Source organism: Haliotis rufescens, unplaced genomic scaffold, assembly GCF_023055435.1.
Source record: "Haliotis rufescens isolate VD_foot unplaced genomic scaffold, xgHalRufe1.0.p SCAF_28, whole genome shotgun sequence".
In the NCBI taxonomy this organism is placed as follows: domain Eukaryota; kingdom Metazoa; phylum Mollusca; class Gastropoda; order Lepetellida; family Haliotidae; genus Haliotis; species Haliotis rufescens.
In genome coordinates this window covers 2,956,384-2,979,669 of record NW_025963979.1, presented here as the reverse complement: position 1 = coordinate 2,979,669, position 23,286 = coordinate 2,956,384, and the positions used below count along the sequence as shown (strand labels likewise).

General features: G+C 47.1%; 4 protein-coding genes across 11 annotated transcripts in view; 1 reads left to right on the top strand and 3 right to left on the bottom strand.

The window, feature by feature from the left end:
- The window catches only part of LOC124123060 (FMRFamide receptor-like), a 131,004-nt gene extending 128,711 nt beyond the window's left edge, over positions 1-2,293 (top strand). For all 8 annotated transcript variants that reach the window (XM_048402661.1, XM_048402660.1, XM_048402665.1 and 5 more), the window contains one exon: positions 59-2,293. In XM_048402661.1, the coding sequence (XP_048258618.1) occupies positions 102-1,253 (1,152 nt within the window). In that variant the 5' untranslated portion in view covers positions 59-101 and the 3' untranslated portion in view covers positions 1,254-2,293. The remainder of the gene's footprint in view (positions 1-58) is intronic.
- Positions 2,294-3,566: 1,273 nt separating this feature from the next.
- Positions 3,567-4,181, bottom strand: LOC125384150 (protein TRACHEARY ELEMENT DIFFERENTIATION-RELATED 7A-like). The gene is made up of 2 exons (XM_048402632.1): positions 3,978-4,181; positions 3,567-3,893 (listed from the first exon to the last, which is right to left on the bottom strand). The coding sequence occupies exons 1-2, from the start codon at positions 4,179-4,181 to the stop codon at positions 3,567-3,569; spliced, it is 531 nt and encodes a 176-aa protein (XP_048258589.1).
- Positions 4,178-4,537, bottom strand: LOC125384149 (putative proline-rich protein 21). Its single transcript, XM_048402631.1, has one exon. It carries the CDS (start codon positions 4,535-4,537, stop codon positions 4,178-4,180), a length of 360 nt encoding a protein of 119 aa, XP_048258588.1.
- Positions 4,538-4,561: 24 nt separating this feature from the next.
- On the bottom strand, positions 4,562-5,497 carry LOC125384148 (extensin-2-like). Its single transcript, XM_048402629.1, has one exon. It carries the CDS (start codon positions 5,495-5,497, stop codon positions 4,562-4,564), a length of 936 nt encoding a protein of 311 aa, XP_048258586.1.
- Between the last annotated feature and the right edge of the window lie 17,789 nt (positions 5,498-23,286).

The window sequence follows — 23,286 nt, the reverse complement described above, 5'->3', positions numbered from 1 at the left end:
ACTCATTGTATATTTGTTATATTCCTATCTCACCACTGTCATGTTATGTGTTATTCAGGTGAAGGCGCTACCCTGCTGTCTACAGAGATGCTCTCCGCTGCATGCACGTGAGCCCGTCCTTCACAATGTCGCTGGGTGAAATCAACCTGAGGATCAATCTGTCCTATGGCGGTGGGTCGTACATCCAGGACGAGGGAGGGTCACAGGAGCCGTTCCTGTGGCAGTTTATATTCTGGGGTATCCTGCTTCCCCTAGTTGCCTTATCGGGTATCGTTGGGAACATTCTAACCATGGTTGTGTTATGGAGGCGGGAAATGCAGTCCCCTACAATCTATTATCTACGGGCCCTTGTAGTATCCGACACCGGAATACTGCTCATGTCCGTCATCGCTCTGACGCCCTTCGCCTGCTCCAACTACCTGGAGTCGGAGTCTCTGGTGTACTACCGGGAGGTGATCTACCCGCCCATCCATACTCCCCTCAACTTCATCATGATGTCGCTGCAGGCCGTCAACGTGTGGGTAACGGTGTCAGTATCGGTGGAGCGATATATTGCCATCTGCCATCCATTCAGAGCGGCTCGAATCTGCACCAAGAAAAAAGCGCTCGTTGTCATAATCGTTATTGTCATCGTCTCCATCGGCTATAACATCCCCCGTATATTTGCTACTCACGCTAGAGAGTGTTCAGAGGCTGAGAAAAGTCACGGCAAAGCCTGCTTCTACCTGGCGGACACGGATCTGGGGAAGACCTGGTCCTACAAGACAGTGTACGGCTACATCATGTTCTGTATCATCATCTATGTGGTGCCGCTTGGGGTTTTGTTCATCCTCAATGTATTCATCATACAGGAACTAATGAGGATGCAGCAAAGGCGCTCAGGCGCAAATAACCAAGAGGATAACGAAGCTAATCTTAGTCTGGTGCTGGTGCTGATAGTTGTGGTGTTTATTTTCTGTCAGACACCAGGCCTCCTAGCGCAATTCGATATCTTTGAAGTTCATCTGTTTCATAAATGGCTGGCTGTGAGCAACTTCCTGTTTGTCCTGAACTCTGCTGTCAACTTTCTCATCTACACTGCGTTCGGTCGAAAGTTCCGCAAGGTGCTGCTGCGTATATTCCACAAGCTTTACAAACACTCTCGTTCTATGAGCATCAGCAGAACTGCAGTCACCAGTAACGGCTACGAGCTGACCAACGTCAACGACCTGAACCACGAGCAAACAACCTTGGAGACATACTACGACAAATAGTTGGGGCATGGGTATTCTTGAGAGTTAGTCTGTGAAAGTGAGTGCCGCCAGCCCATGACCGACTGTTTGAGAGGAGTGTACAGCGGCTGTGTACAGGACACAACGGAAGCATACAGTTTCGAGCCGTGGAGGGACAACAGTGTGTTGGTAGTCCCCGCCTGACTCCTTAACGTTCGTCAAGCAATATGTATTACGTTAATTTCCTTTCCAATGGAGATTACATCACTATTCTTTTGCTTTTGTGGCCACCTTTGGATATTTACAGGTATTGCATCTGTCTCAAAGAATTTATTGTGAGATCTATCACGCCGTTTATGAAATGAATGTTGTTTGATTAAGGTTCTAACACGACGTAAATAGTGCCATATGATTATGTTTAGGGTGTTGTTTCTCGTGTCTTATCCACATATATCTGTTTATTTTGTTTTATCTCTGTGGCCCTGTGAGCCTGCACTTGACGTGCCCCTAGATCGCCAGAGTATATCACTGGGAGTAACGCGAGCAGGGACAAGGCACGAAGTGGCGTCATCCTGTATCTGGCACAACCACATAGTGTCAAATGTGTTATCATGCAGCTGCATCTGTAGCAGTATTGCAGGTGTAGGACAATGCCACAATGTGGTCAAGGAAGTGGGTATTTAGAAACTGTGGTTTACACCTGCGATATGTTTCTTGTATATTTTCATTAAATGAGAGAGCGGAAATATTCAAATTCGACATTCCAGCCTAGGTGTGCTCTCGTTGATGAAATTGTCTACTCTAAACACGCTAACATAAATATGTCCATTGTGTAATTGTGTAGTCTGTGCGGACGTATCAGTTTTTATCATTGGTCACTTGGACCTAAAGGAAGGGAGGTTGTGCTCCGCCATCTAGTGAATCTATGGAGGGAAGTTTGTGTACTACTATCATGGGACGCTTGGGGTGTTCTGCCATCTCTGGAGAGAATGTAGTAGCCCAACCTCTTTGGAGGATAGGGGATGAACTGCTATAATGGTAGGGGTGGGGTGTACTGCCATGATGGGACGGGAGGGGGTGTACTGCCTAGATGGGAGGGGAGGGGGTGTACTGCTATGATGGGGGGAGGGGGTGTACTGCCAAGATGGGAAGGGAGAGGGTGTACTGCCAAGATGGGAGTGGAGGGGGTGTACTGCTATGATTGGGGGAGGGCGTGTACTGCCTAGATGGGAGGGGAGGGGTCGTACTGCTATGATTGGGGGGGGGGGGGGGGGGGGGGGGGGTACTGCTATGATGGGGGGAGGGGGTGTACTGCCAAGATGGGAGGGGAGGGGGTGTATTGCCATGATGGGAAGGGGGAGGGGTGTGTACTGCTATGATGGGGGGAGGGGGTGTACTGCCATGATGGGAAAGGGAGGGGGTGTACTGCCAAGATGGGACGGGAGGGGGTGTACTGCCAAGATGGGAGAGGAGGGGTTGTACTACTATGATGGGGGGATGGGGTGTACTGCCAAGATGGGAGGGGAGGGGGTGTACTGCCAAGATGGGAGGGGAGGGGGTGTACTGCCAAGATGGGAGGGGAGAGGTGTACTGCTATGATGGGGGGAGGGGGTGTACTGCCTAGATGGGAGGGGAGGATATGTACTGCAATGATGGGTGGGAAGGGAGGGGGCGTACTGCTACGATGGGAAGGGAGGAAGTGTACTGTCATGGTGGGAGGGGAGGGGGTGTACTGCTATGATAGGAAGGGAGGGAGTGTACTGCCGTGATCGGAAGGGAGGGGTGTACTGCCAAGATGGGAGGGGAGGGGGTGTACTGCTATGATGGGAAGAGACGGGGTGTACTGCCAAGATGGGAGGGGAAGGGGTGTACTGCCAAGATAGGAGGGGAGGGGGTGTACTGCCAAGATGGGAGGGGAGGGGGTGTACTGCCAAGATGGGAGGGGAGGCTATGTACTGCCATGATGGGAAGGGGGAGGGGGGGGGGGGGGGGGGTACTGCTATGATGGGGGGATGGGGTGTACTGCCATGATTGGAGGGGAGGGGGTGTACTGCTATGATGGGGGGGATGGGGTGTACTGCTATGATGGGGGGATGGGGTGTACTGCCATGATGGGAGGGGAGGGGGTGTACTGCTATGATGGGGGGATGGGGTGTACTGCCATGATGGGAGGGGGGGGGGGGGGGTACTGCTATGATGGGGGGAGGGGGTGTACTGCCATGATGGGAGGGGAGGGGGTGTACTGCTATGATGGGGGGATGGGGTGTACTGCCATGATGGGAGGGGAGGGGGTGTACTGCCAAGATGGGACGGGAGGGGGTGTACTGCCAAGATGGGAGGGGAGGGGTTGTACTACTATGATGGGGGGATGGGGTGTACTGCCATGATGGGAAAGGGAGGGGGTGTACTGCTATGATGGGGGGATGGGGTGTACTGCCATGATGGTTTGGGGAGGGGGTGTACTGCTATGATGGGGGGATGGGGTGTACTGCCATGATGGGAGGGGAGGGGGTGTACTGCCAAGATGGGAGGGGAGGGGGTGTACTGCCAAGATGGGAGGGGAGGGGGTGTACTGCTATGATGGGGGGAGGGGGTGTACTGCCATGGTGGGAGGGGAGGGGGTGTACTGCCAAGATGGGACGGGAGGGGGTGTACTGCCAAGATGGGAGGGGAGGGGTTGTACTACAATGATGGGGGGATGGGGTGTACTGCCATGATGGGAAAGGGAGGGGGTGTACTGCCAAGATGGGAGGGGAGGGGGTGTACTGCCAAGATGGGAGGGGAGGGGGTGTACTGCCAAGATGGGAGGGGAGGGGGTGTACTGCCAAGATGGGAGGGGAGGGGGTGTACTGCTATGATGGGGGGAGGGGGTGTACTGCCAAGATGGGAGGGGAGGATGTGTACTGCAATGATGGGTGGGAAGGGAGGGGGCGTACTGCCACGATGGGAATGGAGGAGGTGTACTGTCATGGTGGGAGGGGAGGGGGTGTACTGCTATGATAGGAAGGGAGGGAGTGTACTGCCGTGATCAGAAGGGAGGGGTGTACTGTCCTGATGGGAAGGGAGGGGGTGTACTGCCAAGATGGGAGGGGAGGGGGTGTACTGCTATGATGGGAAGAGAGGGGGTGTACTGCCAAGATGAGAGGGGAAGGGGTGTACTGCCAAGATGGGAGGGGAGGGGGTGTACTGCCAAGATGAGAGGGGAAGGGGTGTACTGCCAAGATGGGAGGGGAGGGGGTGTACTGCCAAGAAGGGAGGGGGTGTAATACTATGATGGGGGGATGGGGTGTACTGCCAAGATGGGAGGGGAGGGGGTGTACTGCCATGATGGGAGGGGAGGGGGTGTACTACTATGATGGGAGGGGAGGGGGTGTACTGCTATGACGGGAGGGGAGGGGATGTACTACTTTGATTGGGGGAGGGGGTGTACTGCTATGATGGGAGGGGAGGGGGTGTACTACTTTGATTGGGGGATGGGGTGTACTGCCATGATGGGAGGGGAGGGGTGTACTGCTATGATGGTTTGGGGAGGGGGTGTACTGCCATGATGGGAGGGGAGGGGTGTACTGCTGTGATGGGAGGGGGTGTACTGTCATGGTGGGAGGGGAGGGGTGTACTGCTATGATATTAAGGGAGGGGGTGTACAGCCATGATGGGAGGGGGTGCACTGTCATGGTGGTAGGGGAGGGGTGTACTGCTATGATATTAAGGGAGGGGGTGTACAGCCATGATGGGAGGGGGTGCACTGTCATGGTGGGAGGGGAGGGGTGTACTGCTATGATATTAAGGGAGGGGGTGTACAGCCATGATGGGAGGGGGTGCACTGTCATGGTGGGAGGGGAGGGGTGTACTGCTATGATATTAAGGGAGGGGGTGTACAGCCATGATGGGAGGGGGTGCACTGTCATGGTGGGAGGGGAGGGGTGTACTGCTATGATATTAAGGGAGGGGGTGTACTGCCATGATGGGAGGGGGTGCACTGTCATGGTGGGAGGGGAGGGGTGTACTGCTATGATATTAAGGGAGGGGGTGTACAGCCATGATGGGAGGGGGTGCACTGTCATGGTGGGAGGGGAGGGTGTGTACTGCCATGGTGGGAGGGGAGGGGGTGCACTGTCATGGTGGGAGGGGAGGGGTGTACTGCTATGATGTGAAGGGAGGGGGCGTACTGCTATGATGGGTGGAGAGGGGTGTACTGCCAAGATGGGAGGGGAGGGTGTGTACTGCCATGGTGGGAGGGGAGGGGGTGTACTGCCATGGTGGGAGGGGAGGGGGTGTACTGCCATCATGGTTAGTGGATCGTATATGTTCCACCCTTGCGCTATTGTCACCGATGAGAACCCATGTTGTCACGCTCAGTGAGTACAGCGCGATGTCGATAGTTGTCACGACTTATGAAAGTCACTCATTTGTCCTTTCGAATGTTTTGTTCATATTCGCTGGAGTTATTGTAACGCAAACTGTTTTTTCTTGACAGACTTCTAAATCCTGTCTATCGGTTATGAACTAATAAATATTAGTATTCTCGTCATTACAAGCAAGGCATTGATTTCTCTTTTCTTTGACTATGTAGTCTAAATACAATAATGAAATTGTGTGTCATGTTTTTCTACCAACCACGCCAATCTATTTATAGGGTATGTATATATAAAAAGAGAGGAGTGTTTGAAAGTAACAGAGGTGATTTCCTTGGTTTAGTCAAACCCTCGGACTCCCAAACAACAATCTTATGGAAACAAGTCAAATAAAGGTAAATTTTCTCAAAATGCGCGTGTATTCCACAAAATCGACCTGTGGTACATTCGTATATGTACTGTTGCGAAGGGTTTTCAAAATCGAAACGAAAAGGTTAACTTAGGAGTATGCTCGCACAGCACTTCCGGAATATTGTTGGAATGTTCCGGGATTTCGATGTTTACAACTAACTATCCTTTCCCCACTTGGCAGGTATGTAAGACGCTAGTCAGGTAGACAAAGGCCTCGAAAGACGCCCTCGTGTCGATTTTATATACATGTACACTCAGCTTTACCATCCCTAAACTTCTCGAACATTCAAACCAATCCCGAAACTACTCGATTCATGTTGGTGACTAAAATTCCTGAGCAGATAACTCTCGACCTTTTGCTAGCACTGCAATCATCTGCTGCCACTGACAATTACTACAAATAAATTCACAACCACCATGCTACTCCATAACGCTCCTCCCCTTCAACAGAAGAGTAAGTGAGTGAGTTTGGTTTAATGCTGCTTTTAACAGTATTCCAGTTATACCGCGGCGTGTCAGCTTAAGGTGGGAGAAAGCCCGAAGTGATGCAGGTCTCAGACGTTTACCACTTGGGTGAAACCCACGAGCATGGGTATGGTGCTGACAAACCTAGAAACAAAAACGGGGCGACACGGGATTCGAACCCACAATCAAAGGCTTCTGGCGTGCCCAAAGGAAGCAATTCTGCACAACCAATCGCGGCGCCTAAGACGACTAGGCTACCCGTACCCCCTTCAACAGATGAAAGTTTGAATGCAGTAAAACCTTCTTTACAATGGATATCTTCAAGTTTACCTAACACACTCTGTTAAAAGAAAATAGTAATGCATGCCACCTGTATAATTAGCAAAAGTGCATCTGTGTACTGATCCAATCAACTGACTCTAGAAAGAGTACCCGCATTAGCCCTTGATATGTTTGATTTCAAGTTAAAATTCTTCAACTCCACCTCATCAATCTCTGGTTGTGCTCTTCAAAATTCAGCGAAATGCTATCAATGACATTTCAATGCGATGCATCGTAGTTTCCAACCCAACTGAAAATGTTGCAATGACAAATATAAAGAAAGAGTTTTCTTTCTCAATTGTAGAGTAATGTATTAGGTGTTTGCCCCGACCCACACATCCACACCCACACCAGAATATCATAGGGGTATGGTTGGCCAAACTCATCTCTCTGGAACCCAATCTGATCTTGAGGAGAAACTTCTAGGGGTCTCCATTTTTGTCATCAAACAACTGTCTTGGAGGTGGGAACAAACAGGGACGTTGGGAGCCTCAGCGAGTACTAGGATTTCATAATCGTCACCCTTCAAAGAAATGAGCTGCGTCCGAGAGAGTACAGGGTCAGTGCTCTAGTATAAGGAAAAGGTAGCCTGAAGAGAATTATCCATTGAAGAACCAACAAGCTCAAAATTCTTCTTGGGGTCTCCTGGGAGTTCTTCTTGGCCAAAGAACGAGTCCTAGCATATGAAGGAAATATACCACAAATTTATTCCTTGAGAATTTCAGTTCTCTCTGGCTCACTACTAACACATGGATCAGACAAAATATTTGACCCTGCAAAATCAGTATCATCAAGCAGGTAAAAGTTTTCTTGACACCAACTTTCACTAAACCTGACATTTCCAAAACTGACGCCCTCTAACAGCAAAGGCTTATGTGCTCCTGTGTCCTCAGAATAGTCGGTCGGAATGCGTATGCATCACAAATGAGTGATACAAAAGCGTTTAAAATATACGCTGAACGCCACACATGTAAGTATTCATCGTCAGTGATAATGCCATAAGAGATAGCCTTGACATTGAGCATGGGGTGAGGTTTGTGACTGAGTTTGGCCTTGAGTATACGACAATCCGAAGTCAGATGACCTGGCTTGTGATAATATATATATCTGACACATGACGACAAACCCGAATCCTGTTTGGAAGCAACTTGCAATTGGGTAGCTATTTTTCCAGGGAATGAACTGAACAGATGCAGCTAACATTTCATGGCCTGAATTACATGATGGAGGTGTCCTAAATTTCACTGACAATTCCAGAGAAAGTAACCACACTGCCTAACATTACTTTTATGGGTAACCGAATTATCTGCCCTGGCTGAAGCCTGGCGTGACTGATCTACCTTGCGTTCATCCAAACAAGCCCTCTTATCCGTATGCCTAAATCTTTGCCTATATTCCTCGGGAACCAACCCAGAAGCCTTTAATATAGACTTGTTCACTCTTCATAATACTTTGTAATACTCTTTACAATAGTAATATAATATAGAAGTTGATGTGATTTAGACTCGGCATTAAAACTTAAGTCAGAACCTGACTTTTATCATTTGTTTTGTATCATTTGTCTCAAACAATGGTTGCGATAAAACACATAACACATGATTCATTGTAAATAACATATTCTGGCGAACTGTATGCTAGGGGAAACAATGACTTAAATTGTCAAAACCACGCACACGCACACGCACACGCACACGCACACGCGCACGCACACGTATACCTTGCATATATACAGCCACATATAACCTATGTACGGTTATTCGATGGTTATGTATTTGACACGGTTATCATGGTTGTCTTTTTGATGTTACGTTTGCCGTGTTACGGTGACGGAGTTCAACCTATTAAGGTTTTGATAACATTTTTAATTGTTTGGTCAAATCAAATTTTGTGTATACTTTCTTTCAGATATGGCGATGCATCCCTTTAGCGGCAGCATCGATCTTTATCTGTATCCGCTGTAGCGGCGACCTTCTCTCCCAATATGTTATCCGCTGCTCATCTTCAGATGACCTACTGCTTCTTCTAGTCAACTACAAGAAAGGTCAGCTTCCCGGGGGCCACGGCTATGCTAAGCAATTTCCTTGCAAGAATCATTTGAAAAAGTAAAAGCAATTTCTACCAGCATGAAATGTGCATTATTCTTGATTGTGTAAGTTGCATATCATAGATATTCAACGCACGTCGTAGATATTCTAGATATACAACGTAGATATTCAAGATATACATCATAGATATTCAAGATGCACAACGTAGATATTCAAGATATACAACGTAGATATTCAAGATATACATCATAGATATTCAAGATGCACAGTGTAGATATTCGAGATGCACACCGTAGATATTCTATCAGCCCAACGTAGAAATTAAACATTTTCGACGTAGATATTCAAGATGCACAATGAGATATTCAAGATACACACCGAAGATATTCAAAATGCAGAACATGGATATTTAAGGTGCACGTTATAGATAGTCCAGATCCACAGCGTGGATATTAAAAATCTTCTTGAGTTTTCTTTAATCGCAATACTGCTTCTTCGCAGGCAGGCACCCACGCACGCACGCACGCACGCACGCACGCACGCACGCACTCACACACGCGCACAAAGACACGCACATACACACACACAGAGGCATATTGCTGAATTAAAACATTTCCAAATAAAGCTAATAGTGCTATGCCGCTGCAATTCTATATGCATGGCACTACACTGCTATTACATTAAATTTATAACCTAAGCAAAATTGTGGAATTATGTAACGACATATGCTACTTATCGATCAGTGTGATCGAACCTTCGTGTGTATAGCCTTTTGGGGGAGCCGCTAGACTAGAGAGAGGCTGGCAAAAAAAAACAATTTAAAAAAATATATATTTTTAAGTACATGCCCCCCAGCAAACCTTCTTTTTTGCTTCATAGAAAGTGTGTTGGGCACATACTATGGGATCGATGATGAAAGTATGTCCAATCTTACACTAACTGACTTCACTTGTCTGCATGCTGCACTTGATCTCTATTTCGTTCTGTCATCGAATTCGTTTATAAAGTCACAGCGCTATTGTTTGACTGTCAGCTATCCCTGTGTTTCATCATTCATTATGGTATTTCTTGCATTTAGACGGTTTATAAGTTTGAAAAAAACACTTCACCTCGAATTTCGTTCAAAAAGTAAACACGAGACGGTATAAAGACATTCCCTCTCCCTCATTTCTTCAATATTAACAGAAATCGTGCAGGCGCCTTTTATCTTTCACTATGATATGGAAGCATGCGAGCAGTATCTCGGCTACATAATAGATATTTTACAGGCGCATGATACAGTAACAAAGGGATTTAGATTCTCTTCCACGTATTCACTACTCCTACCCTCCTCTCCCTGTTCTCCTGTCCATCACACCAACACAAGGACGTCTCCTCTCCATGTTCTCCTGTCCATCACACCTGACACAATGACGTCTCCTCTCCTTGTTCTCCTGTCCATCCAACCTGATACAAGGACGTCTCCTCTCCTTGTTCTCCTGTCCATCACACCAACACAAGGACGTCTCCTTTACCTGTTCTCCTGTCCATCACTCCAACACCATGACGATTCCTCTCATTGTTCTCCTGTCCATCACACCAACACAAGGGCGTCTCCTTTCCCTTTTCTCCTGTCCATCACACCGACACCATGACGATTCCTCTCCTTGTTCTCCTGTCCATCACACCAACACAAGGACGTCTCCTCTCCTTGTTCTCCTCTCCATCACACCGACACAAGGTCGTCTCCTTTCCCTGTTCTCCTGTCCATCACACCTGACACAAGGACATCTCATCTCCTTGTTCTCCTGTCCATCATACCTGACACAAGGACGTCTCCTCTCCTTGTTCTCCTGTCCATCACACCTGATACAAGGACGTCTCCTTTACTTTTTCTCCTGACCATCACACCGACACAAGGACGTCTCCTCTCCTTGTTCTCCTGTCCATCACACCTGATACAAGGACATCTCCTCTTCATGTTCTCCTGTCCATCACACCAACACAAGGACGTCTCCTCTCATTGTTCTCCTCTCCATCACACCAACACAAGGACGTCTCCTCTACCTGTTCTCCTACCCGTCACACCGACAAAAGGACCTCTCCTTTCCTTGTTCTCCTGTCCATCACACCTGTTACAAGGACATCTCAACTCCTTGTTCTCCTGTCCATCATTACTGACACAAGGACGTCTCCTCTCCTTGTTCTCCTGTCCATCACACCGACACAAGGACGTCTCCTCTCCTTGTTCTCCTGTCCATCACACCAACACAAGGTCGTCTCCTTTCCTTGTTCTCCTGTCCATCACACCTGATACAAGGACGTCTCCTCTCCTTGTTCTCCTGTCCATCACACCAACAAAAGGACATCTCCTCTCCTTGTTCTCCTGCCCATCACACCAACACAAGGACGTCTCCTCTCCTTGTTCTCCTGTCAATCACACCAACACAAGGTCGTCTCCTTTCCCTGTTTTCCTGTCCATCACACCAACACAAGGTCGTCTCCTCTCCCTGTTCTCATGTCCATCACACCTGATACAAGGACGTCTCCTCTCCCTTTCTCCTGTCCATCATACCAAAAAAGGACGTCTCCTCTTCTAGTTCTCCTGTCCATCACACCTGATACAAGAACGTCTCCTCTCCTTGTTCTCCTGTCCATCACACCAACACAAGGACGTCTCCTTTCCTTGTTCTCCTGTCCATCACACCTGATACAAGGACATCTCATCTCCTTGTTTTCCTGTCCATCATACCTGACACAAGGACTTCTCCTCTCCTTGTTCTCCTGTCCATCACACCAACACAAGGACGTCTCCTCTACCTGTTCTCCTGTCCATCACACGGACACAAGGACGTCTCCTCTACCTGTTCCCCTGTCCATCACACCTGACACAAGGACGTCTCCTCTACCTGTTCTCCTGTCCATCACACCAACACAAGGACGTCTCCTTTACTTTTTCTCCTGACCATCACACCAACACAAGGACGTCTCCTCTCCTTCTTCTCCTGTCCATCACACCTGATACAAGGACATCTCCTCTACGTGTTCTCCTGTCCATCACACCAACACAAGGACGTCTCCTCTCATTGTTCTCCTCTCCATCACACCAACACAAGGTCGTCTCCTTTCCCTGTTTTCCTGTCCATCACACGGACACAAGGACGTCTCCTTTCCTTGTTCTCCTGTCCATCACACCTGATACAAGGACATCTCATCTCCTTGTTCTCCTGTCCATCACACCAACACAAGGACGTCTCCTCTCCTTGTTCTCCTGTCCATCCCACCATCACAAGGACGTCTCCTCTCCTTGTTCTCCTGTCCATCACACCAACACAAGGTCGTCTCCTTTCCCTGTTTTCCTGTCCATCACACCAACACAAGGTCGTCTCCTCTCCCGTTCTCCTGTCCATCACACCAAAAAAGGACGTCTCCTCTTCTAGTTCTCCTGTCCATCACACCTGATACAAGAACGTCTCCTCTCCTTGTTCTCCTGTCCATCACACCAACACAGGGTCGTCTCCTTTCCTTGTTCTCCTGTCCATCACACCTGATACAAGGACATCTCCTCTCCTTGTTCTCCTGTCCATCACACCTGATACAAGGACGTCTCCTCTCCTTCTTCTCCTGTCCATCACACCAACACAAGGACGTCTCCTCTACCTGTTCTCCTGTCCATCACACGGACACAAGGACGTCTCCTCTCCTTGTTCTCCTGTCCATCACACCTGACACAAGGACGTCTCCTTTACTTTTTCTCCTGACCATCACACCAACACAAGGACGTCTCCTCTCCTTGTTCTCCTGTCCATCACACCTGATACAAGGACATCTCCTCTCCTTGTTCTCCTGTCCATCACACCAACACAAGGACGTCTCCTCTCATTGTTCTCCTCTCCATCACACCAACACAAGGACTTCTGCTCTCCTTGTTCTCCTGTCCATCACACCAACACAAGGTCGTCTTCTTCCTTGTTCTCCTGTCTATCACACCTGATACAAGGACGTCTCCTCTCCTTGTTCTCTTGTCCATCACACCTGATACAAGGACGTCTCCTCTCCTTGTTCTCCTGTCCATCACACCAACACAAGAACGTCTCCTCTCCTTGTTCTCCTGTCCATCACACCAACACAAGGACGTCTCCTTTCCTTGTTCTCCTGTCCATCACACCTGATACAAGGACATCTCATCTCCTTGTTCTCCTGTCCTTCATACCTGACACAAGGACGTCTACTCTCCTTGTTCTCCTGTCCATCACACCTGACACAAGGACGTCTCCTTTACTTTTTCTCCTGACCATCACACCAACAAAAGGACGTCTCCTCTTCTTGTTCTCCTGTCCATCACGCCTGGTACAAGGACATCTCCTCTACGTGTTCTCATGTCCATCACACCAACACAAGGAAGTCTCCTCTCATTGTTCTCCTCTCCATCACACCAACACAAGGACATCTCCTTTCCTTGTTCTCCTGTCCATCACACCTGATACAAGGACATCTCATCTCCTTGTTCTCCTGTCCATCATACCTGACACAAAGACGACTCCTCTCCTTGTTCTCCTGTCCATCACACCGACACAAGGACGTCTCCTCTCCTTGTTCTCCTGTCCATCACACCAACACAAGGTCGTCTCCTCTCCTTGTTCTCCTGTCCATCACACCTGATACAAGGACGTCTCCTCTCCTTGTTCTCCTCTCCATCACACCAACAAAAGGACGTCTCCTCTTCTTGTTCTCCTGTCCATCACACCTGATACAAGGACGTCTCCTCTCCTTGTTCTCCTGTCCATCACAACAACACAAGGACGTCTCCTCTACCTGTTCTCCTGTCCATCATACCTGACACAAGGACGTCTCCTCTCCTTGTTCTCCTGTCCATCACACCAACACAAGGACGTCTCCTTTCCTTGTTCTCCTGTCCATTACACCTGATACAAGGACATCTCATCTCCTTGTTCTCCTGTCCATCATACCTGACACAAGGACGTCTCCTCTCCTTGTTCTCCTGTCCATCACACCTGACACAAGGACGTCTCCTCTCCTTGTTCTCCTCTCCATCACACCAACAAAAGGACGTCTCCTCTTCTTGTTCTCCTGTCCATCACACCTGATACAAGGACGTCTCCTCTCCTTGTTCTCCTGTCCATCACAACAACACAAGGACGTTTCCTCTACCTGTTCCTCGTCCATCACACAAACACAAGGACGTCTCCTCTACCTGTTCTCCTGTCCATCACACCTGACACTAGGACGTCTCCTCTACCTGTTCTCCTGTCCATCACACGGACACAAGGACGTCTCCTCTCCTTGTTCTCCTGTCCATCACTCCTGACACAAGGACGTCTCCTTTACTTTTTCTCCTGTCCATCACACCAACACAAGGACGTCTCCTCTCCTTGTTCTCCTGTCCATCACACCTGATACAAGGACATCTCCTCTACGTGTTCTCCTGTCCATCACACCAACACAAGGACGTCTCCTCTCATTGTTCTCCTGTCCATCACACCTGATACAAGGACATCTCATCTCCTTGTTTTCCTGTCCATCATACCTGACACAAGGACGTCCCCTCTCCTTGTTCTCCTGTCCATCACACCGACACAAGGACGTCTCCTCTCCTTGTTCTCCTGTCCATCACACCAACACAAGGTCGTCTCCTTTCCTTGTTCTCCTGTCCATCACACGGACACAAGGACGTCTCCTCTACCTGTTCTCCTGTCGATCACACCTGACACAAGGACGTCTCCTCTACCTGTTCTCCTGTCCATCACACCAACACAAGGACGTCTCCTCTCCTTGTTCTCTTGTCCATCCCACCAACACACGGACGTCTCCTCTCCTTGTTCTCCTGTCTATCAAACCAACACACGGTCCTCTCCTTTCCCTGTTTTCCCGTCCATCACTCCAACACAAGGTCGTCTCCTTTCCCTGTTCTCATGTCCATCACACCTGATACAAGGACGTCTCCTCTCCTTTTCTCCTGTCAATCACACCAACAAAAGGACGTCTCCTCTTCTAGTTCTCCTGTCCATCACATCTGATACAAGAACGCCCCCCCCCCCCCCCCCCCCCCACCCCCATTTCTCCTGTCCATCACACCAACACAAGGACATCTCCTCTCCTTGTTCTCATGTCCATCACACCGACACAAGGACGTCTCCTTTCCTTGTTCTCCTGTCCATCACACCTGATACAAGGACATCTCATCTCCTTGTTTACCTGTCCATCATACCTGAAACAAGGACGTCTCCTCTCCTTGTTCTCCTGTCCATCACACCAACACAAATACTTCTCCTCTACCTGTTCTCCTGTCCATAAAGCCGACACAAGGACGTCCCCTCTACCTGTTCTCCTGACCATCACACCTGACACAAGGTTGTCTCCTCTACCTGTTCTCCTGTACATCACACGGACACAAGGACGTCTCCTTTCCTTGTTCTCCTGTCCATCGCACCTGATACAAGAACATCTCGTCTCCTTGTTCCCCTGTCCATCATACCTGACACAAGGACGTCTCCTCTCCTTGTTCTCCTGTCCATCAAACCAGATACAAGGACGTCTCCTCTACCGGTTCTCCTGTCCATCACACCAACACAAGGACGTCTCCTTTCCTTGTTCTCCTGTCCAACACACCTGATACAAGGACATCTCATCTCCTTGTTCTCCTGTCCATCACACCTGCTACAATGACGTCTCCTCTCCTTGTTCTCCTGTCCATCACAACAACACAAGGACGTCTCCTCTACCTGTTCTCCTGTCCATCACACCAACACTAGGACGTCTCCTCTACCTGTTCTCCTGTCCATCACACCTGACACAAGGACGTCTCCTCTACCTGTTCTCCTGTCCATCACACGGACACAAGGACGTCTCCTCTCCTTGTTCTCCTGTCCATCACACCTGACACAAGGACGTCTCCTTTACTTTTTCTCCTGTCCATCACACGGACACAAGGACGTCTCCTCTCCTTGTTCTCCTTTCCATCACACCAACACAAGGACGTCTCCTCTCCGTGTTCACTTGTCCATCACACCAACACAAGGACGTCTCCTCTACCTGTTCTCCTGTCCATCATACCTGACACAAGGACGTCTCCTCTCCTTGTTCTCATGTCCATCACACCGACACAAGGACATCTCATCTCCTTGTTCTCCTGTCCATCACACCAACACAAGGACGTCTCCTTTCCTTGTTCTCCTGTCCATTACACCTGATACAAGGACATCTCATCTCCTTGTTCTCCTGTCCATCATACCTGACACAAGGACGTCTCCTCTCCTTGTTCTCCTGTCCATCACACCTGACACAAGGACGTCTCCTTTACTTTTTCTCCTGACCATCACACCAACAAAAGGACGTCTCCTCTCCTTGTTCTCCTGTCCATCACGCCTGGTACAAGGACATCTCCTCTACGTGTTCTCATGTCCATCACACCAACACAAGGACGTCTCCTCTCATTGTTCTCCTCTCCATCACACCAACACAAGGACGTCTCCTCTACCTGTTCTCCTGTCCATCACACCTGATACAAGGACATCTCCTTTCCTTGTTCTCCTGTCCATCACACCTGATACAAGGACATCTCATCTCCTTGTTCTCCTGTCCATCATACCTGACACAAAGACGACTCCTCTCCTTGTTCTCCTGTCCATCACACCGACACAAGGACGTCTCCTCTCCTTGTTCTCCTGTCCATCACACCAACACAAGGTCGTCTCCTTTCCTTGTTCTCCTGTCCATCACACCTGATACAAGGACGTCTCCTCTCCTTGTTCTCCTCTCCATCACACCAACAAAAGGACGTCTCCTCTTCTTGTTCTCCTGTCCATCACACCTGATACAAGGACGTCTCCTCTCCTTGTTCTCCTGTCCATCACAACAACACAAGGACGTCTCCTCTACCTGTTCCTCGTCCATCACACCAACACAAGGACGTCTCCTCTACCTGTTCTCATGTCCATCACACCTGACACTAGGACGTCTCCTCTACCTGTTCTCCTGTCCATCACACGGACACAAGGACGTCTCCTCTCCTTGTTCTCCTGTCATCCACACCTGACACAAGGACGTCTCCTTTACTTTTTCTCCTGTCCATCATACGGACACAAGGACGTCTCCTCTCCTTGTTCTCCTGTCCATCACACCTGATACAAGGACATCTCCTCTACGTGTTCTCCTGTCCATCACACCAACACAAGGACGTCTCCTCTCATTGTTCTCCTGTCCAGCACACCGACACAAGGACGTCTCCTTTCCTTGTTCTCCTGTCCATCACACCTGATACAAGGACATCTCATCTCCTTGTTTTCCTGTCCGTCATACCTGACACAAGGACGTCCCCTCTCCTTGTTCTCCTGTCCATCACACCAACACAAGGTCGTCTCCTTTCCTTGTTCTCCTGTCCATCACACGGACACAAGGACGTCTCCTCTACCTGTTCTCCTGTCCATCACACCTGACACAAAGACGTCTCCTCTACCTGTTCTCCTGTCCATCACACGGACACAAGGACGTCTCCTTTCCTTGTTCTCCTGTCCATCACACCTGATACAAGGACATCTCATCTCCTTGTTCTCCTGTCCATCACACCAACAAAAGGACGTCTCCTCTCCTTGTTCTCCTGTCCATCCCACCAACACAAGGACGTCTGCTGTCCTTGTTCTCTTGTCCATCACACCAACATAAGGTCGTCTCCTTTCCATGTTTTCCTGTCCATCACACCAACACAAGGTCGTCTCCTTTCCCTGTTCTCATGTCCATCACACCTGATACAAGGACGCCTCTTCTCCCTTTCTCCTGTCCATCACACCAAAAAAGGACGTCTCCTCTTCTAGTTCTCCTGTCCATCACACCTGATACAAGAACGTCTCCTCTCCTTGTTCTCCTGTCCATCACACCAACACAAGGACGTCTCCTTTCCTTGTTCTCCTGTCCATCACACCTGATACAAGGACATCTCATCTCCTTGTTCTCCTGTCCATCACACCAACACAAGAACGTCTCCTCTACCTGTTCTCCTGTCCATCACACCAACACAAGGACGTCTCCTCTCCTTGTTCTCCTGTCCATCCCACCAACACACGGACGTCTCCTCTTATTGTTCTCCTGTCTATCACACCAACACAAGGTCGTCTCCTTTCCCTGTTGTCATGTCCATCACACCTGATACAAGGACGTCTCCTCTCCCTTTCTCCTGTCCATCACACCAAAAAAGGACGTCTCCTCTTCTAGTTCTCCTGTCCATCACACCTGATACAAGAACGTCTCCTCTCTGATATTAGCAATAATGATGATAGCTTCAATCATACCTCCCCTTTCCCTTGAGGAGGAGGATGACCCTGTTGAGGATCGTACTTCACAGGATACAGTTGTAAATAGATTTGGTCAAATGTTGTTGGATTTATGCTATGTTTTTAAACTTTACATCGTAAATGGACGTGTATATGGTGATACTAATGGGGAATTTACTTATTGTAGCCAACATGGATCTAGTGTGAACGATTATTTTATAAGTTCACCAGATTTTTTTCAGTTTATCAATATGTTCACTGTCGGTGATCGATCTGATTCTGATCACTTTCCATTAGAATTGATGTGTAGATTTCCAAATATGGGTAAGAGGTGCAACAATGATTCATGTATGGATCCACAAGCATCAGAGAAAATTGTATGGAATGATCATTACTCCAGTTTGTTTCTTGATAACCTGAGATATAATTTTACTGAAAACAAAGAAATGGTCCTTAAAGAAATTGATAATGCTATTGAAAACGCAATTAGCCACTATGTCGACATTGTATTAGACTCTGCTAGCTGCATGAAAAAGACAATACGACATAATCCACAATTTGCCAATCACAAACCACTAAGTCTAGAATGTAGACAAGCGAAACGAGAAACACGTAGGGCACTTAGGAGATATAGAACACAAAGAACAGTCGCTAACAGAATTGTGTACTGTAGACAAAGAAATCATTATAAATTTTGTTGCAGAAAATTTAAATCCATTTCACGTAAGAAATCAGTTGAAAGATTGCATAGAAGCATAAATAGTCAATCTATCTTTTGGAAACAGATAAGATCATTACAAAACAAACCCAGACAGAAGAATCATATAACGAAAGCAGAATGGCTGTGCCATTTTAGAGAGGTTTTTGCAAATGACAATGGTTTTTTCCCTCACTTAGATGATGAAAATGAACTCAGTTCTAATCAGTTTACAGATATTGATGCATTCATACTAAATTCTACGATAACTGAACATGAAATTACATCATCAATAAATAAGTTAAAAAAAGGAAAATCCGCCGGGCCCGATCAAGTGCTGATAGAAATGCTTAAATGTTCCCAATTAGATATTATGCCATTTCTTCATAAATGTTTCAACAAACTCTTTGATAATCAAATATTTCCAAACAGTTGGTCTTGTTCAGAAATAGTCCCTCTACATAAAAAAGGCGATCCGAGAAACCCTGACAACTACAGGGGGATCTCATTAATGAGTGTTCTGGGGAAAATGTTTACCTCTGTTTTGAATAACAGGCTTACTAACTGGGCGAATATGAGAGATAAGATACCGGAAGTTCAAGCTGGTTTTAGAAAAAAATATTCAACCATAGATCATATTTTTACATTATATGCTGCAATTCAAAAATGTCTTACACGTCGTAAACACAAGGTTTACGTTGCTTTTATTGATTTTAAAAAGGCATTTGATACAGTTGATCGTTATAAATTATGGTGTTGTTTAAGAAAAGCTGGACTACAAGGGAAGATGTTTAATATACTACAATCAATGTATTCAAATATCAAGTCATGTGTACGTAGTGATTATGGTGTTACTGATTTTATCGATTGCCCATCTGGTTTACGTCAGGGATGTATACTGAGTCCTCTGTTATTTTCGTTTTTCATAAGCGAATTATATTATGAAATCCAAGTAACGGCAAGCATGGTATACAGATGTATCCTGACATCCTTTAACTTCTTATACTCCTTTTTGCCGATGATGTTATTTTACTATCTGACACTGTTATTGGTCTACAGAATCAGTTGGATGTATTAGATAAATATACTAAGGAATGGAATTTATCTGTAAATTTAGATAAGACAGAAATTATAGTATTCAGAAAAGGGGGTCCTTTAAATTTTAGGGAAAGATGGTACTTAAATGGACAACAAATTAATGTAGTTAATGGTTATAAGTATATGAACAAATGTGTATCTGACTTATCACTGCGAGGGAAACGAGCTTTACTTAATATAATGTCTGTTTCACATAAACTTGGAGTTATTACTCCAAAAGTATTTTTCAAATTATTTGATACTCAAATACAGCCAATTTTATTGTATGGATCTGAAGTGTGGGGTTACCGAAGATATGAATGTTTAGAAAGAATTCACCTACTGGCATGTAAAAAGTTTCTTCGCGTTGGAATAGCAACACCAAATAATATGATATATGGAGAATGCGGAAGATACCCACTTTACATTAATTCACAAATAAAGTGTTTAAAATATTGGTTTAATATCATCCGTATGCCAGAACATCGGCTTCCGAAAAAAGCTTATAACATGCTCTTTCATTTAGATAGTATCGGTAAGGTTACATGGGTATCGCATATTAGGACACTATTATTCTCACATGGATATGGGTATATATGGCTTAACCAATCTGTTGGTGATCAACATTTATTTCTAAATGATTTTCGTAAAATAGCAATAAATATGTTCTATCAAGGGTGGCAATGCAACTTGGAAAATAGTTCACGTTATGATTTGTACAGAACATTTAAGACTCTATTAGAGCCAGAAAAATATCTATCAGTTTTAACAAATAGTCACCTAAGAAATGGATATATTAAATACAGACTTGGCTTGTCAAAACTTATGATTAACTATGGACGGAATATATCACTTGAAAGAATACAAAGAATTTGTCCATTCTGTAACTCTGCAATAGAAGACGAAATACATTTTACCTTTGAATGTCCTTATTATGCAGAATTACGTACTAAATATATACCAGAATGTTTCTTATCTAAGACGAGTAGAATAGCTTTTGTTTCTATTTTGTCATCGAATGATGCCGATGTAATGTTTAAACTGTCTTTATTTGTAAAACATGGGATGGAACTACGAAATAACATGTTGAGTGGAAATTCATAATTTTAATTACCTCACCCTAGAAAGTCCTCATGATTATCACCGATTGTTAAATGAATGTTATATTTATATAATTTTTGTTGTATCTCCCAATCTGTAAATTCTCACCCACTGTATTTATCTGAACTTGTATATGGGCCGATGGCCTTTGATACAATAAACATCTTTGACTTGACTTGACTCTCCTTGTTCTCCTGTCCATCACACCAACACAAGGACGTCTCCTTTCCTTGTTCTCCTGTCCATCACACCTGATACAAGGACATCTCATCTCCTTGTTCTCCTGTCCATCACACCTGATAGAAGGACGTCTCCTCTCATTGTTCTCCTGTCCATCACACCAACATAAGGACGTCTCCTTTCCCTGTTTTCCTGTCCATCACACCAACACAAGGTCGTCTCCTTTCCCTGTTCTCATGTCCATCACACCTGATACAAGGACGTCTCCTCTCCTTTTCTCCTGTCAATCACACCAACAAAAGGACGTCTCCTCTTCTAGTTCTCCTGTCCATCACATCTGATACAAGAACGTCCCCCCCCACCCCCATTTCTCCTGTCCATCACACCAACACAAGGACATCTCCTCTCCTTGTTCTCCTGCCCATCACACCGACACAAGGACGTCTCCTTTCCTTGTTCTCCTGTCCATCACACCTGATACAAGGACATCTTATCTCCTTCTTATCTTGTCCATCACACCTGATACAAGGACGTCTCCTCTCCTTGTTATCCTGTCCATCACAACAACACAAGGACGTCTCCTCTCCTTGTTATCCTGTCCATCACACCGACACCAGGACGTCTCCTCTCCTTGTTCTCCTGTCCATCACACCGCATAAGGTCGTCTCCTCTCCTTGTTCTCCTGTCCATCACACCGACACAAGGTCGTTTACTCTCCTTATACTCCTGTCCATCACACCTGATACAAGGACGTCTCCTCTCCCTGTTCTCCTGTCCATCACACCGACACAAGGACATCTCCTTTACCTGTTCTCCTGTCCATCACTCCAACACCATGACGATTCCTCTCCTTGTTCTCCTGTCCATCACACCAACACAAGGGCGTCTCCTTTCCTTGTTCTCCTGTCCATCACACCGACACACGGACGTCTCCTCTCCTTGTTCTCCTGTCCATCACACCAACACAAGGTCGTCTCCTTTCCCCGTTTTCCTGTCCATCACACCAACACAAGGTCGTCTCCTTTCCTTGTTCTCATGTCCATCACACCTGATACAAGGATGTCTCCTCTCCTTGTTCTCCTGTCCATCACACCTGATACAAGGACATCTCCTCTACCTGTTCTCCTTCCCGTCACACCGACACAAGAACGTCTCCTCTCCTTGTTCTCCTGTCCATCACACCAAAACAAGGACATCTCATCTCATTGTTCTCCTGTCCATCACACCGACACAAGGACGTCTCCTTTCCTTGTTCTTCTGTCCATCACACCTGATACAAGGACATCTTATCTCCTTGTTCTCCTGTCCATCATACCTGACACAAGGACGTCTCCTCTCCTTGTTCTCCTGTCCATCACACGAACACAAGGACGTCTCCTCTCCTTGTTCTCCTGTCCATCACACCGACACAAGGTCGTCTCCTTTCCTTGTTCTCCTGTCCATCAAACCTGATACAAGGACGTCTCCTCTCCTTGTTCTCCTGTCCATCAAACCAACACAAGGTCGTCTCCTTTCCCCGTTTTCCTGTCCATCACACCAACACAAGGTCGTCTCCTTTCCTTGTTCTCATGTCCATCACACCTGATACAAGGATGTCTCCTCTCCTTGTTCTCCTGTCCATCACACCGGATACAAGGACATCTCATCTCCTTGTTCTCCTGTCCATCACACCTGATACAAGGACATCTCCTCTACCTGTTCTCCTTCCCGTCACACCGACACAAGAACGTCTCCTCTCCTTGTTCTCCTGTCCATCACACCAAAACAAGGACATCTCATCTCCTTGTTCTCCTGTCCATCACACCGACACAAGGACGTCTCCTTTCCTTGTTCTTCTGTCCATCACACCTGATACAAAGACATCTTATCTCCTTGTTCTCCTGTCCATCATACCCGACACAAGGACGTCTCCTCTCCTTGTTCTCCTGTCCATCACACCGACACAAGGACGTCTCCTCTCCTTGTTCTCCTGTCCATCACACCAACACAAGGTCGTCTCCTTTCCTTGTTCTCCTGTCCATCAAACCTGATACAAGGACGTCTCCTCTCCTTGTTCTCCTGTCCATCAAACCAACACAAGGTCGTCTCCTTTCCCCGTTTTCCTGTCCATCACACCAACACAAGGTCGTCTCCTTTCCTTGTTCTCATGTCCATCAC